The sequence below is a fragment of the Curcuma longa genome, chromosome 8, assembly GCF_044706935.1.
Source record: "Curcuma longa cultivar G26 ecotype Majalengka, Jawa Barat chromosome 8, ITB_CL_G26_1.1, whole genome shotgun sequence".
Classification (NCBI taxonomy): Eukaryota; Viridiplantae; Streptophyta; class Magnoliopsida; order Zingiberales; family Zingiberaceae; genus Curcuma; species Curcuma longa.
This window is the reverse complement of record NC_133868.1, coordinates 5,961,125-5,978,154: the sequence shown is the minus strand read 5'-3', so window position 1 is coordinate 5,978,154 and position 17,030 is coordinate 5,961,125. Positions and strand designations below refer to the sequence as shown.

At 33.9% G+C, this 17,030-nt stretch overlaps 2 protein-coding genes across 3 annotated transcripts in view; one reads left to right on the top strand and one right to left on the bottom strand.

Annotated features, from left to right (window-relative positions):
• The first annotated feature begins 202 nt into the window (after positions 1-202).
• On the top strand, positions 203-5,342 carry LOC141832996 (PHD finger protein ALFIN-LIKE 8-like). 2 transcript variants are annotated; one of them, XM_074720369.1, is made up of 5 exons: positions 203-452; positions 573-605; positions 3,180-3,408; positions 4,592-4,718; positions 4,792-5,342. In XM_074720369.1, the coding sequence occupies exons 1-5, from the start codon at positions 350-352 to the stop codon at positions 5,059-5,061; spliced, it is 762 nt and encodes a 253-aa protein (XP_074576470.1). In that variant the 5' UTR covers positions 203-349; the 3' UTR covers positions 5,062-5,342. The 2 variants fall into 2 exon arrangements, with proteins under 2 accessions (XP_074576470.1, XP_074576469.1); XM_074720368.1 differs by having other exon boundaries at positions 4,789-5,342.
• Positions 5,343-7,701: 2,359 nt separating this feature from the next.
• LOC141833118 (transportin-1-like) overlaps positions 7,702-17,030 on the bottom strand; it is a 45,929-nt gene continuing 36,600 nt past the window's right edge. The window contains exon 29 of the mRNA XM_074720501.1: positions 7,702-8,269. Coding sequence (XP_074576602.1) covers positions 8,186-8,269 — 84 coding nt within the window. The 3' untranslated portion in view covers positions 7,702-8,185. The remainder of the gene's footprint in view (positions 8,270-17,030) is intronic.

The window sequence follows — 17,030 nt, the reverse complement described above, 5'->3', positions numbered from 1 at the left end:
CTAAAAAACAAAAAAGGGGGAAAAAAAGAAGAGAAAAGTCTGATTGACGGGTCCGCATCCGATTCGGTTGGACCGTATGTTGGTCGTGGTTGGATCTGACCCGAGTCCCATCAGGTCAAACCCGATCTTGATTCGCCGTCGGATTGGATTCATCTCCAGAGCACGCCCTCTCTTTTCTCTTTCTGAGAATGAAAACCCCAAGGAGAATCGAAACCCAGCTCGGCCCTCAAATCTCGGCCGCGTCGCCCACTTTTTCGCGATCGAGCGCCGCTTTTGAATCCCTTCCCCGCTTCCAGGGAGAAATCCCTCTCTAGCTCCGCGGTTCCTGAGTTCGTACCTGTCTCCGGGGATGGATGCGGGCGGCGGAGGAGCGTACAGCTCTCGCACTGCCGAGGAGGTCTTCCGCGACTTCAGGGGACGGAGAGCCGGGATGATCAAGGCGCTTACTACTGGTAGCTGTTGCTCCAGTGTCTTCGTTTTGTGTTTTGACCGGTTCATTTGGCTCGTTGTGTTACGTTTTTCTTTCCCTTCGCCCGAGTTGACTGTTCTTTTACTGCTTTTTCGTGATGCAGATGTAGAGAAGTTTTATCAGCAGTGCGATCCGGGTACAAATTTTCCTCCTTTTCTTCTACTCTCTCTCTCATAGCAGTTCCATATGGTTAGGGTTACCGTACAACTTGAACTAGTTCCAAGCAGTTTATCCCTTGATTTTCGTGTCTTTTCCATCTCGAGTTATTTGTTCATTGGTTGATGTGGATTTTATCGTTTCCTCTGTTGGTTTTTTTATATGGACTCTGTGACAGCTTTTTTGAGCTGTGTTAGCTAGTTTATGCTTAAGTATTCCTCTTTTTTTTTTTTTGTTTTTCAATTCATGGTCAGTGCAATTTCAACTTCTTTTACTGCGCAAGTCTGTTTGATTGTGTTTGTGATAACTTTGTTCTGTGATTGCAAGTGAACTATGCGATTAATACTGCTTCATAAGTATGTTTATAGGATGATTTTCCATTATTGATTGGCGTTTGGGCTGTCTTGCAGTCCACCAGATTCATATTCTTTAGGATCTAAAAAAAAATATTGAAAAAAAAAAACTGAAAAAAATCATAGTAGATAGGAATGGAACCGAACTAGAAATTATTAATACATGACTACATGATAAGATGCAATTTCAGTGAAGACAGTTACAAGGTACAACTGAGATATTTAGTCATAATAAAAATTCCTTATTTCCTGAATATCATGTCATTAATACAATATAATTATCATAAACCATAAATATGGATAACTAGTTGTAAGGCACATGCTACTCTAAAGTAGCATACTTTAACATTGTTATATGTATGTCTAGTATACATATATTTAGGAGGGAATGACAAAAGGGAATTCCTAGTACCTTCATATGGTCTTTACCACTCTGGCTGGGATGTTCAAATCCATTCTCATGGTAAATGAGCCAAATATGTTAGCAACTTGATCATTTTCATGATTGACTTCAAAAAATTGAATTATGTAATATATTTGGCAAAATTCAATTTCTTTTTCATAGTAAACGAGCCAAATATGTTAGCAACTTGATCATTTTCATGTTTGATTTCCAAAAATGAAATTATGTAAATCTATCTGTTTGACCATATTCAGTTTCATTTTCATGGTAGATGAGCCAAATATGTTAGCATCTGGATCATTCTGATTTTATTTTCATTATATTTCCACTTCCCATGATGGCTTTGATTCTTACAATAAACCAAACACAACAGAGTTTGCTTAACTCAATTCCATTAATACAAACTTCAAGTAATGGTAGGTTGTTATAGTTAAACCAGCCAATTCAGACCTTTGTGGTTTCATTTGATTGGAGGATGTCTGAAAAAAATACTAGGTTAAATTATTAGTCTTGAGGTGCACATAATTATAAGAAGATAGAAAAGATATAGAATTACAAGAGTCAACCATAAACAATTCAAAGTAAGTTGAGTTTACATATTTCTGCCAAGACTAGAGTGCATCTATGAACTGAGGATGAGGAAATCGATTAATAAGAAATACGAAGACGTAACAGAGGACATATAATCTAATTTCCTGCGTGGAAGACAAACTCCAACACTCCAATACCTTGCATCCCAATACAAGAGTGGTCAGTTTATCCATAGTATCTCTCTTTTTCTCGTACAAATCTCACTCATTTAGAGTTACAAGACCTCCAGGGTCTGGCTATATGTTCAAGAGGACTGAACAGCAAGTAATAGAGAAAGTCAATTAGCCAATTTAGCCTTGAGTTAACGGGTTTTATTTTGACCCAAATCCAAGACCAACTCCAAGAAATTTCATCAGTGTTGTTGGGTTACTAATTTTTATGGCTTGATGTTTTACATTGGCCTGGTAGTTAGATTGCATTCCAGAGGTTCATGTTTTCTAATCATTGACTTGTTGAATACATTAGGACTTCTAAAAGCAGGAATTTCCAATAATATTGAACAAAATTTAGCCTTAATAACACCCTGTTCAATCTAGATATATAAACCTAAGAAGTCTAGTCTACAAAGATAATCCAAGTTTATATAATATATTTGAGAAAAAATATAATTAAAATCAGACAAACAGTATCCACATATTGTACAAAAGCTCTTTATAGCTATCTTATGCTTTTCTTTCAACACCAATAGAGAAACAATGGAGAAACCTACCTTAAGAAATTGAGAATCTTCTCCCCTTAATAGAAAATCCTCCTCTCTATGAGCAAATATGGTAATCCATGCCCTCTAAATGCATCCCAATGTGTTTCTTAGGATTTGGAATGCTCCACCAGTGACAAAATCCAGAGCTGCCTCGAAATTCAGCAAAGTACCCTTTTCCGTCTTCTACAACCATAAAAAATTGTTGCAAAACCCTAAACAGCGAAGTCTTTTAACTGGGCCATTGGCCTAGCCTGTAAATGGACCCTATAATCTTGACTCAGAGATGTCACCTTTATTTCATTTGATTGGTTTATTATATATTATGTCTTGTTTCCTACAAGGCTACAACGAGGAGCCATGTTGTATGGTATATGTTGAATTTGAACTTCTCTACCTTATATACAGAGAAACTGGTTCTTGCAGGGTATTTCTGCAACTTAATTGTATTCTGAACATTTATTATTCATTGAGCCAAATATGACCATGCTAATCTGACTGCCTTTGCAGAAAAGGAGAATTTGTGTCTTTATGGGCTTCCGAATGAGACTTGGGAAGTAACCTTGCCTGCTGAAGAAGTACCTCCAGAACTTCCTGAGCCAGCTTTGGGAATTAACTTTGCAAGAGATGGTATGGAAGAGAAAGACTGGCTTGCGCTAGTTGCAGTCCACAGTGATGCATGGTTACTTGCTGTTGCGTTCTATTTTGGGGGCCCGCTTGGATTCGATAAGGAATCCAGGTAAGTTAATCTGACATGAACTATGTCAAAACCTTAGAGTTGGAGCATCATTTTGTCCATTCAAATTTTCTTATAAACTGCATTAAATCTGTGGAGTTTTTTCATTAGGTTGTACTGCACCTGGATTAACAATGGGCTGTTGATAGTTCTTGACATTTTTCAACTTCGAAAATGCTTCTAGATTGGTGCACTGTGTTTGGTTTCTTATAGCTCACGGCATCATTTTTTCAGGAATTCATTGCACTATTTTTTCCAATTACCGTGGGTTGATTTCCTTTTTTGTTTAGTGTCACCATTGTTAATGTAGATTCCTTACTGCATTTTTCATTTGCCATTTGGTTTACAGTAACATATTTATTCTTCATCTGTATGTGATCATAGCAAGCTTTTGTGTTTTTATGTGCTGTTGCGTACATGACAGCTGGAGCTACTTCTTTTTTCTCTATGTGGCTGTTCTGCACTTTGTAACTGGTTGCATTCATTTAGTAAACATCATAGATATTCTTGCAGAAATGGGGGTGGAATGGTTTTTGTGTCTGGATAACTACAGTGCTGATCTCCATGATTTTTGGAATTACACTGGACAGAGATTGGATGATTGAAATGTGATCTTATGATTATGAAATTTTCCTGAACCTAACTCGCTTTATTATGATTCCTGATTAATTATAGCTCATTCTGTTTCTTAATGTGATACAGTTAGACCATACCAAAATCAAATTCTTGCTAAATCCTATAACCTTTGCTGTCTATGATCCTGGGTATATAGTGGCTGTTCTCCGCTTACTGTGTTTCTCCTCATTATCTGGCCATTTAAGCAATAGGAGTTGAACTTTGAAAGTTTGATACCGATACAGGCTGTGACCTACTTCCCCTTTCATAAACTCATTGCAATATTCTTGGATTTTTATAATCAGGGAGAGTTTGTCATTATGTGTAATTGTTTGTCCGACAAGGCTTCTGTATTTTGGTTATCTTTTTCATGGTTTATCACTTGCCTTTGAAGCCCACCACTTCTGTTCCTCACTAAAATTTCTTTAACACTGATAACCCGTTTATGTTCTCTCTGGGGCTAGTCCTTAGGAAAGACGTTGTTGAACACTTAGTGGTTAATTCCTTCCACTTTAACCTCCTTGGTTTTAGCATTCTGATATTGTTTGCGCTGATATTATAACTACTGCAGGAGGCGACTTTTTAATATGATAAACAATCTCCCTACTATATATGAAGTTGTAACTGGGGCTGCCAAGAAACACTCAAAGGAAAAAATCTCAAATAGCAGCAGCAAGAGAAAAACAAACTCTAGGATGGTAAGTTCTTTGCCAATCTTCATGTTGCCTCTAACTTATATGCAGATTCCCACCAATAATAGTCTCTCAGCAGGGTGAGTCTCAGACTAAGGTAGCAAAGATACACACTCCAAAGGAAGACGAAGACAGTGGTGCAGAGGATGAGGAAGATGAAGAGGAGCATGAGAACACTTTATGTGGTGCATGTGGCGACAATTATGCCAATGATGAGTTCTGGATATGTTGTGATGTGTGTGAAAAATGGTTCCATGGGAAGTGCGTGAAGATCACGCCTGCCCGGGCTGAACACATAAAACAGTACAAGTGTCCTAGTTGCAGCGCCAACAAGAGGGCTAGAGCTTGAAGCAGAGCAAATGTATCAAGTGTTTAAATGGATCATCAGTAGCATCAAGCAATTAATTCCATGCTGCAAGCAGCAGACAACTTTAGGAATCCCATTGTTTCTTTGTGACTCTCAGTAGATTGTTACTTAGAGTTGTGATTAAGATTTAGAGCTCGTGTTAGGTAATCGTCAGTTCTCTTGGTTATGTTAGGGTTTCAGATTAGCAGGATGTTGTATTTTCTAGTAAAATCAATTCAGCGTGTGTTTGGATTGCGGCCCTCCTTGTTTATGTTTTGAGTTAATTATAGGCTAAATTCTAAAGTACATGTTCTCATATTTATAAGTTTGTTTTGAATCTTGCACATGCTATCAAAATTTAAATTAACATATAAAATTTTTAAATATTTGTTAAAGAAAGTTTCACTTTGTATGTAGTAGATTTTGATGTTGTCTCTACTTTAGCACGTATTTATTTCTGATCACAGAAATTTGTAATTTAAAATGAACAAATAATTTGGTGTCTATTATCTCTGAAATATTATTATTCTTATTTTTTTAATTTTGAGTTTACGTATTGTCATATTTGTCTCAGTTATTTGAGTTGGACTTGTTTACGTTGCTGTCGCCTCACAGCGTTCTATGTACAGACATTGCAACTACTATTTAATATTTTTTTATTGTTATTATTTTCTTTGGTCCGTTTATACTTTATACTTTGGGTAAAAATTAAGATGGCGCTATTGTTATTTTAAATTATGAAAGGAGTGTTTCATTTATTTTTGATTAAAAGGGTGCTCTTTCATACTGTTTATGTCCTTTAATATTATTTTATATTATTCAGTATTATTATTTTTTATTTAAATTTTAAATTTTAATTTTTGAATCGGTATCAATTTATATTATAGTAATTTTAAAATTGTGATGGTTAGAATATGAATATTTTGAATAAATTTATATTGTAATAGTTATTATTTTGTAATTATCACAATATGAATTTAATTTTGAATTTATGTTATAGTAATTATGATTTTGTAACGGTTAGAATATGAATTTTTATTCATGGTGTAATGGTTACAATATAAATTTTTGTTTACATAATAATAGTTATAATTTTGTAATTATTATAATATGAATTCAAGATAATTCAATCTTGAATTGGTATTATAGTAATTACAATTTCGTAGTAGTTATATTTCTGTTCACGTTGGAGTAGCTACGATTTTATAATTGTTACAATGTAAATTCAGGATTGAATTCACAACAGCTATAAAATTATAATTGTTACAATGTGAATTTTTAAAATTCTATTCATATTTTAATAATTATGAAATTGTAAATGATATAAGGTGCCCAACTGCCCAACCGATTTAATACTTAAATGGAATATATAAAATAGAATAATGAAATGGGACGTCTTTTTGTTAAAAATAAATATGAGAGGTGACTTTGAAAATTTGAAGAAAAAAAAGGACGACTATTTTTTTTTTTGTTATACTTCTCCACTTTAACCGTGTATATTACATGTCTCTCATTGTATCATATTTGTCTCGGTTATTCATTTTTTTTCTCCTTATTTACTTTCATTTTGTAATTTCTAGTATTTTCGTACGTCTATTATTTTTTTTGACTATATTAAATTTTTATACAAATCAACTTTAACAGTATAATCTGGCACATCTATGATCATATGGTTCTTATTTAACTTTTTTATTCTATTAATAATATTTATATTAACATCTAATTGTTAACTAATAGATTACAATTGAATACCAATTTTTTGTTCAATTTTACTCTTGTTAAATTGAACATTATTTATCATATTTTTAATAGCTAATATTAGCATATCTTTTATCACTATTAGTTGATTATTTTAAAAAGAGATATTGAAAATGTAAATACGATAAAAATCTCATATTTAATAATTATGGTGTGCCATATCTAACGAAAAGGAGCGTGAAATTTTGATATTAAAATAGTTGTAAAATATATAAATTAAAAAATCAGGGAAAAAATTCAGCGCTTAATCCGTATAAAATTAAGGAAATCACTTTGTGTAACGATTATCAGAATTTTAAATTTGAAAACAAAAATTTTATTTATTTAAATATTTGAATACCCAAAGATGATAGATAATATATAAAATAAAATTGATAATTCTCTTTACGTAACAGAGTACGAGTTACAAACAGACTCGGAGGCATGCAATAAATAGAATAACTGCATAGATAAATAAATAACTCTAACCACTGTGACATAAAAAATAATACGATAATTTAAAATTTTATACTTTTAATTTATAATTGAAACGACACACATCATGCCGATATAATTGTAATATTTAATTATTATAAATGTTTATTATTAAATTAAAAATAAAATTGAATAAAAATCAATTTAAGATTAATTAAAATCTAAACATAATAATTAGGAATAAGTAGATTTAAATTAAATTAAATTTTAATTATTTAATAAAAAATATATATTAATATCTTTATGGCACGACAATTTTAAAATTGAAACTCCTGAGTGAAGGAAAACTACATAGTATGCTTTTAGCATCAAATTTTTTATTACGGGAGAAAAGCAAAAGTGCAAAAAACTTCAATGACCAAAGCATATTATGCGAAATATTACGAGCCATTGATATAAACAAGCATAGTGTTTGCCATGAAATCGTCAAATAATGAATATCAATCTAATACAGAAATTCTTTCGAGGAAATGTTTCAAGTTCGAAAACTGATACACGTCAAATTTGGACAACTTGATGAATGCCATCAAATAAATCAGTGGATTTATAAACAAAAACAGCCCACTGAAAAATATAACAAGACATTATGAGCATACAACAAACACGATAAAATTCTCTAAGTGCCCAGCCAACGCACAAGCACGACCCTTGGACGTAACCCCTTTTTCTTGGTAGGAATCAGTCAATCTGCAAGGGCCGTAACAAGAACTGGAAGATCAAAAGCGCGCGCACACAATTACAAAGCTGTTCTCCCCAACCAATCGATATTTTCTCATCTATCTCAGATGTGCACAATGTCGTATAAGCATTCTTCCTACCAAGAAACACACTCTTCTGACCCAAACGCAACACAGAAAGACAAAAACCAACGAGGAGCATTTTCCTTGGGTATTATTTATACTCCAAATCTTGACAATTTCTGCACCTCTGGTGGTTCTAACGTGGACATGCCTTGTTCCCATGTTTCATTTCCGAGCATCTATTAGAAGGTTTCTCATTTGGAGAGTTAATTTGACAATAAAATGAAAATAGATGGCATGCAGAAGAATGATCTTTATACCTGTTTGTACCCATTCAAAACTTGGCTAATCTCATTGTGTAAATCTTGACTTCGTATCTCCTGAGAGATGAAAATAAAGGTCAAAGAAATGAACTAAGTTATGATTTTGATATCATTAATTGTGGTACAAGGTCTTACACGCCAACTTGCAACAGCTTTACACAAGTAACCAAGTGAGCTCACAGTGCCGGAAGGGTTTGCTCTAGCCTACAGATGTAACAGACAATTTGTACGTAAGCACCACTCAATAACATCATGAAAAGATGGGATAAACAAAAAAGGCACCATACAATTGCACATAGCCCACGAAATGCATCCTCCTTTTCATAATCATCCCGTATCCTGTAAACAAAAAACCATCACTCACCAAGATGCCAGATAATGAATATGGATTAACCATAGGCTATCATCTGTATAAAGAATTATTATAGCAAAAGGTTGAAGTAACCAGTTTGTCATTTCTAATGGTCAAATATTTGGTGAAATCCACTATAAGCATGATGTGACACAGTATATAAAGAATTTACGTGCAAAACATACCAACTCCTAAAAATCTAATACATACTGAAGACTCTAAAAGCAAGAGTCAGGCTTCTTTCGACTATTTACACCGCGTTGCATAAGTAAAAAAAAAAAAAGATCTGATTATGAATGTGTTTCATTATAGAACAATGGCAAGATGATTATTCAGAAGCCCAAAAAAGTTGTGACCACTGAATTAAAAGTTATTCTTTATTATATTATTGAGATTTTGGTTCTTTCTACTACTGAAAACATGGATGATTGAGATTTTTGTTTTTTCTTTGTCTCGTCTTTCAATTTATCTACATCCCTTTATTTTTTCTCGACGACCCTAACCAGATTTGTATGGAAAGATTCAATTGAAGTTGTTGCAAGCTTGCAACTATATTGATTGATCCACTCATCTCATATAGTGACTGTTTCTTGGGATCTCAATGTAGTAAGCAGTAAGTTGGTTATTAGTTTTATAAATATAGTTATCAAGTTTAGGTACAAGCCAGTCTAGTTTTTAAATCCCAAATATTTAACTCAAAGAAAATTAGCAAGCTGCACACAGATGCAAGACACTTCTTGTCAGAAACACCCTATTTACACTTCTTATCATTAGACATGAATCCAGGTTTAGTTGTTACGACATTTTGAAAACCATACCAATGTATCTATCATTATAAATCTAGTCACTGATAGATAATGTAACATCATTCTTTTTATAGATTTCTAATCAACTTTTCATCCACAACAAGAGTGACAAGATGACATATACCTCAGCCAGTGATTCAAACACTATTCCCATAAATAACCAAAATACAAACTAGTCGATTTGAAGTAGCACACTTTTTTTAAATGGTGATTCTAGCTATATGGAGCCTAGCATACCTCCTGTACAACAGCATTCTAGTATGCATTGGTACAACAATGTACCAGTATGTGTCACTACAATAATGTACAGGCATTGGATCCACTGACCTATTTTTTTCCTTCTAAGAATGTTTTATTGATTTAATAATGGTAGGGTACAGTACGCTAGTTTACCATATGTTGGAGATCAGCCTTTAATCAAAATGTCCAATTTTGATTCCACCTCTATGAACCGTGTCATATTAAACTTTCAGCAGTTGAATCCTATGTAAGGATATACTGCCAGTAAAGTGACAATAAATTAATTTATCATCATATACCTCTGACCCTTTAAATCTTATTAATCTATAAATCTAAAGATTGACTATGAACATATACATACTACCTTCACTTAATTTCTCTGGTTTTAAAATCTATCAGAGCAACACCTGATTTCTTGCAAATATTACATTTTAAACCCTGTAAAAGAGGTGTGGAGATTAATTGACACAACGAAGTCTGGTAATCTGTGCAACATCTCCAGAGACAAGAGTCAAGAGTCAAGATCCTTAGTGAACTTGTCGAGGGTGCAACTGGAGGCACACTTCTGTTGAAGAGCAGCAGCCAGCAGGGCAGTTACCTCCATCCAAGGCAGATAGGCAAATTATGCAATGTCTGCAGTATGTTGATGACTTTCCCAAGCAACTGAACTAATCAGGTGTTCTTGCAATAAATATTGTGCAAACATATTGTCTCTAGACCAAGATACCCTGATCAGATGATTTTGGACCTAATGTTCTTGGTTCAAGTATTCCCAGCCCAAAACTTCTGAAGATCTTATAACAACACAGAGTTATAAAGTATAAACTACAGGTTACAAGGGATCAGTTATGTATGTATGTATGTATAAGAGGGATTAATCATCTTAATGCTGTGTAGCAGTGATGTATTAAAAGTCAAGTGTAGCCATATTGGGGACTTTTAGGGTATGTTTGGCATAATAGAAATCTATATATGGTCATGGGCATACGTAAGGTTGTCGAACTATTGTAAAATGTGTTTTGTCCAAACTTCTTATTCTTGTTTCTTTCTTTTTTTTTTCCCTTTGTTCCTTGCTTTCATAACTTGTAAGTGGTATTCCAATAGTACCATGATAATAACACCCCACAAATTTGTATCAGCGCTCATAACTGTGAGATTGGTCACACTAAGACCAATATCTTCACAGCCTAATTGAAAGGTGCATGTGAAAATCATAGGATATACTATAAATTCATTCCTCAACCCCCATTATTTTTGAATAATGAACCAAATTACAAAAACCTAGTCAATATTCTTATCCATGCAACATAACCCTTCAGAATTTTTTTTTTCAGAAATTACATTTTATGTATTCAATCTTCTTTCCACTTCACTTCAACTTGATTTCCAAAAGCATGCAAATAACTCAAGTTTTGATTTTTCTAACTCAACTCTCATCAGTTAGCATAATCATCATCAAACAATGTTTCTCTCAAATATTTGGCATCAACTACATGAATTAGCATAATCATCATCAAACAATGTTTCTCTCAAATACTTGTCATCAACTGCATGAATTTTTCCTCCATTAAATTATATGAAATGATCTTCTAACTATATAGTATCTATTTGCATATGCTCGTACAATTTCAATCTATTTTCTCACATTTTATCATTCACTAGAGCTACAGATCATGACTCTCAACTATTAGTACTTTTTTTATTTTAACATTTTAAGTAACTTTACACATCCATACAAGCATTCTATCTCTGCTACAATAGCATATAAATGTGTTGCTTCTTAATCTTCCAGCACAACGATTCACAAAGTATGACAGATCATACTACAATATTACAGAATTTTCCTTTTAGCATATGGGGACATCACGATCACACAAGACTCCAGAAGCACTCTCTCCATTTTAACCACCCATCATTTATACTATTAATGATATTTTCATTGATTAACACAATAATATTTGTAAATATTTGTATGATGAAAATTGCTCTTGAATATGACTAATAAGTTTATCAAATAATTATGTTGAACATAAAACCTTAGAATTGAACCTTGATCCTTGATGTAAACACCAGTGTTAATTTTGTACTTTTTTATTAAGATCAATATAGTTACTAGATACTCCTTTTACTTGCAAAATTGACAGCCATAATTATCCATGAACTCTATCAAGTCATTGTGAACCATGTTTGTTTCAGTTATGTTCTTTTATCTAGAGACAACAAAGTTTGATTTAAAGACTGAACTTTGATATGTAAAATAACTTAAACTTTTAGTTATGGAATTAATCACTTCTCCGAGAGATTACTAGACTTTTAGACTAGTTCCTTTAATAACTCCAAGACTGCTCATAATCAGGAGCATGTATATCTTGAGCAAAGTATAAGGTAACACTGCAGCTTCACCAAAAAGGAACTTCTATGTTAACAAAGGTTTCTTCCCCACAGTGCATCATAACGGGAAAAAACTTCTAATACTAAGATGATCTTCTGTATGATGGTAATTTGGAAGAAAAAAAAAATGCAAGCCAATTTTCCCTCTATGAAGATGGCATAAGGTGCATGAGAAGAACATAAAAATATGCAAGGACCAACTCTTTATGTAACTTGCACAGCACACATGAGAAAAACATATCACCTGTGTAGCTATAGTATCCAAAAGAGGAATATCTCAGACAAATGATCAGTTAAGTATAAGATGACTTTTCAGTGGAACTAAAGCATAGACAGTGAAAACTAGTTGATCCAAGTAATTTGGGAGAAATACCATATAAATAATTAATTAAGATAGGTATTGAGATGACAAAAAAAATGGAAAACCATGAGATGGTTATTTGGCACAAAGCATAGAAGGCATTTATCAGAAATGTAAGAGGATTTTACATGCATAAAGTGATACACCATGACTGTATAAAATGCTCCACGTGGGGTGCCACCAGTTCTGGACAAACCCAAGCAAGCCTACCAATTGTGATGGCACTGTTTTCGAGCAATGATTTGTTCAACCCCTATAAATAAACAAAAGATTTAGAAGGAAGACAGGAAAAAATTAAGAGAGACAACAACTCACCTCTCCATTTTGAAGAATATGAGCCAAAGATGATATTACTGTTAACACAATTGGAGCTATTTCTTGACGAACCTGAAATTTAGGAAGAGAAGTAAATGGAATAGGGCTAATGATGTTGCATGAAAGATATGATCATGTATCTTTTGTTGACAGTTAAGGACATAAACTGCAGAAAGTAATCAGTTACTTGTTCCTGGACAAAATAATAGTGAAACTAAGAAGTTAGCTACGTTAACTAAGGGGTTGTTTTCTTGTTTAGATTTTTCAAGCTCGAATCATGATTGTGTATTCCAATCGCAAACAAGGTTTGAAGGTTAGATACCATTTCAAGCAGAAGCAGTCCCCATCCGGAAAGATAATGTCGTGTCATGCCAATGTGATGGCATTTGGTGCACACTGATTAGAAAGAAGATGAAAACAAACCCTAGTTGGCTTGTCTACAAGAGGAAAACCTATTTAATGACCATGGAGGATTTGTCTCTGCTCACTAAAGAAGCAATGATCTGGACAGAAGCCTACATTGTTAGATCATAAGGGTGAGATAGATGGAGATTAGGATTAAAAAATAGTGGATTTAGAGTACTAACATTTTAGATTATAGTGGAGTGGGGCTTTGTCCAGTTTTCATCACTTGATGTTTTGTAGTGGTAACAATGTAGTTTTCTAGCAACTTATATAAATTGGAAGGTGAATCTGAGACAATCAGTAGCAAGCATCAACAAGCAGCGAGCGACAGCATGTTAAGGTTGGTCTCATGTGTGTCGACCTTGTTTTGTTTCAATCCATGTGGCAAAACAATATGTTTTCATCATGCCAACTGAACGACATTCTAATCCATGGTTGCAAATATCATATTTGATTTCCTACCAGTAAATAGTTAAATCCTAAATCAAACCTAATGATGATCCATGCATGGCCCAATTTTGATTTGATCAAACATAATTAGACTTAAATTAAATTGGCATCCCAATTTTAATCTAATTGGGTGTATTGATTGTTCTAAAAGGAGGTGTAGGTGGTTTTTCCGAGGTCCACTTTGACTAGTTGTTAGGCGACCCTTACTAGCCAAATCTTTAACATAGTAGACAGCCTAGGTGGTCAAGGCTGCCTAGATGGACTACCTAGGCAACACAGGTGAACTGCCTATCCGGCCCAAGCGCACCACCTAGATGCTTAGACAAATCTATAGAAAAAAAAAATCAATTTTCTTTATAAGTTGCTAGTTCATTATATATTAGTTATCTTATCTATATTGTAGCATGACACTAAACACTAATTATATTTAATTGTGTTTTCATAAAATTTAAATTTATGACATGTTTTGTTGTGAATTTCATTTTCTTGGTTGTAATGTGAAATATAAAATATTTTGTTACTATTACGTTGTTTAGTACTTATCAATTATTGTGATTGTAAACTTTTTTTTATTGATCAAGGATACTATATACTCACCTGTCTATGGGAAACCCATGGGCACGTGCAAATGTGGCAAATTGACTTAGTGCTTTTTTAGGATTTAGGGTTTAGAAATGAGATTTTGCACAAATCTGATTTTCAATTCTCACATAAAAGAAGAATTTTTAAAAAATAATTTTAACAGTAGATGTTTGCCCATAGATGGGTGAGCAGGGAAACAATTCTCTCTCTCTCTCTCTCTCTCTCTCTCTCTCTCTCTCTATATATATATATATATATATATTTCATTTTCTTCTTTTGTCTATTCTAATATTGACCCTTAGGCCCCTGCCTACTGCCTATACACTAAGCTGATTGCCTATTGCATGAAACACCTTTTAAAGCCTTGGGGGTGCATTTATGGCCTAATTATACTCATGATGATCTTAAGTTTAGGATGGTTTGGGAAAAAAATCAGGTTCATCTCAGTTTGAGGTAATTTCTAACCGAACCAGGTTTGATTTAGGATGAACTCTGCTGAACTAACTAACAATGAGTCCAATCAACAAGGAGGATCTTTGATTGACAAGTGGAGACAAACTCAGAAGATATCATTTGGACACATTTCCATGATGGTAAAATTAAGAGCAACAACAAAGGGCATTTGCAAAACCAATGAGCCAAACTATGAGAAAATGAAGAAAAAATTGTGCAAGCAACGAATCTGACACAAGTGGGAGTGGCTACTAATGCCATAGATGACAATTGTACCCAAGTGGCGTTGACTACAACAATAGAAGACGAACTTTCTCCTCCTTAGGTTCTCAAGGTTGTTGCAACTTCAAAACTCATGTCTCAGTGACAAGATTCAACAGCAACAATGTGACTTGCAATAAATCAATAGATCTATAACTCTAAAAGTGTCCTTCAGTCAAGCAATTTAAATGAGAAGTTCTTCTGCAGACCAAGGTAGAAGCCCTTGTTTCTTCTAGATTGGAGCTTCTTGTCTAGGTTTCATTTTCTAGTCACATGTACACTGTCAATTGAAATGTTTGCCGTTTGATCATAAGTGGTTAGATTTTCAATGTATTTAGAGGTAATGATTATAGGTTTCATATCTAGACTGATTTGTGTTCTTGTAGACAATGGTGCCAAGCATATGATTGGCCAGAGTTAGATGGGCTAGAGTTAAATTAACAGTCGACTTGAAATAGTCAACCAAGGGTCAGTTGACTGAAACAGGTGACTAGAAACTTAATGTAAACTGTTGTTTGTGATTTGATCGACCAATGGTCTATGTTTGGTGGACCATATGTTGGCTATTGGTCGATCAATGCAAGTGGCAGGAGTCACGGTGGAATCAGTCATAGTTAGTTGACCAGAACTAGGACATTTGGTGGACCAACAATTTAGTTGACCAACTGGTACAACGTAGTAAACCAAAGTCACACAGATCAAATTAGAGGAACTGGTCAAGATTAGTCAACCAGATGGAGGATGTTTGTTAACCAATACAAGAATCGATCGTATGGATCAGAGTCGTAGGATTCAGTCGGAGCTGGTTGATCAAGTGGTGCAACTTGGTCGACCAAATGGATGAGTGTAGAACCAGGAGCAGCTAATGCAAAGATAAAACTAGCCAGAGTTGGTCGACCAACTCCAATAGGGGTGGAACTAATGTAGGCCCAATGTGGGGGATTCAGACAAAATACAAAAAAAATATGTACACCTGTGTGTCAAGCAAACCAATATGCATGATTATTAAAAAGTAAAAAAAAAAAAAAAAAAGAGGAAGGCACAAAACACATTTTTGATTGCACCTATAATTATCCTATCAATGCTGCAATACCAAGATTGTCATGCATTGCTTCACTCACAACCTATGCACAATTTGAGAAAAACTCACACTGTAACTGAAGAACAGCTCCATGCTTTCAACACTTAATGACCAACTTAGATTCCTACTCTATTAATTTCCCAAAGGCACAACTGCTCCACTTGCCTAAAGAGAACCAGTAACATCATTATGTATTCATATGTCAATGCTTGGGAAACAAAATCCTACTGGATCATCATCACCTTCTCTGCTAAATATAATCATGTCTTATATTGATTTTGTGTTCTGTTAAGTACAACACAATTGTATTCAGATAAAATAAAAAAATATTAATTAGTTCCAATTTGAGAGGTTGGCAATAATTATTTGCCCACATGGCCGATGGCCCCAGATTAAAAAATGATTTTGTATTCAAAAGCTAAGGGTGGTAGAGGAGAGTAGGTGTATGCCATCAAGAGAGACTGATGGAAAGATAATTCCACCTATACTTGCTGATTATTTTGAAGCTCTTGGTTCTGATTGTGCTATTCTTGGTGATTACTGCCTTTATCTATTCGACAGTAAAGATCCATCAAAGGGATCAATGAGGTGTGTAGTCTTCTACAAGGCAAGGACAAACAAATGACACAAAACTCCAGACATGCTTCAGAAATGCCATTTCTAGTTCTCTTGATTAAAAAATTAAGACATTTAATCTATTAGAGTCAATACTTTCATTTGATTTTGTATTCAATCTACACTTGATGAAATATGTCTTAGGATTTTAAGTGAATTATTGACGATATTACAAAAGAAAGATCAAGATGTTGAATGCAATGGATTCGTACAAGTATGCAAACACTAACTCTAAAGTATGAGAGAAGATGGTTGGGATTCCTTTTTAGAAAAGATTCATTATTTTTTCAGCTATATTATATTGATGTTCTCAAAATGGATGATATATTCACGTTGGGTACCACGATGAATGATAATCTTATTGT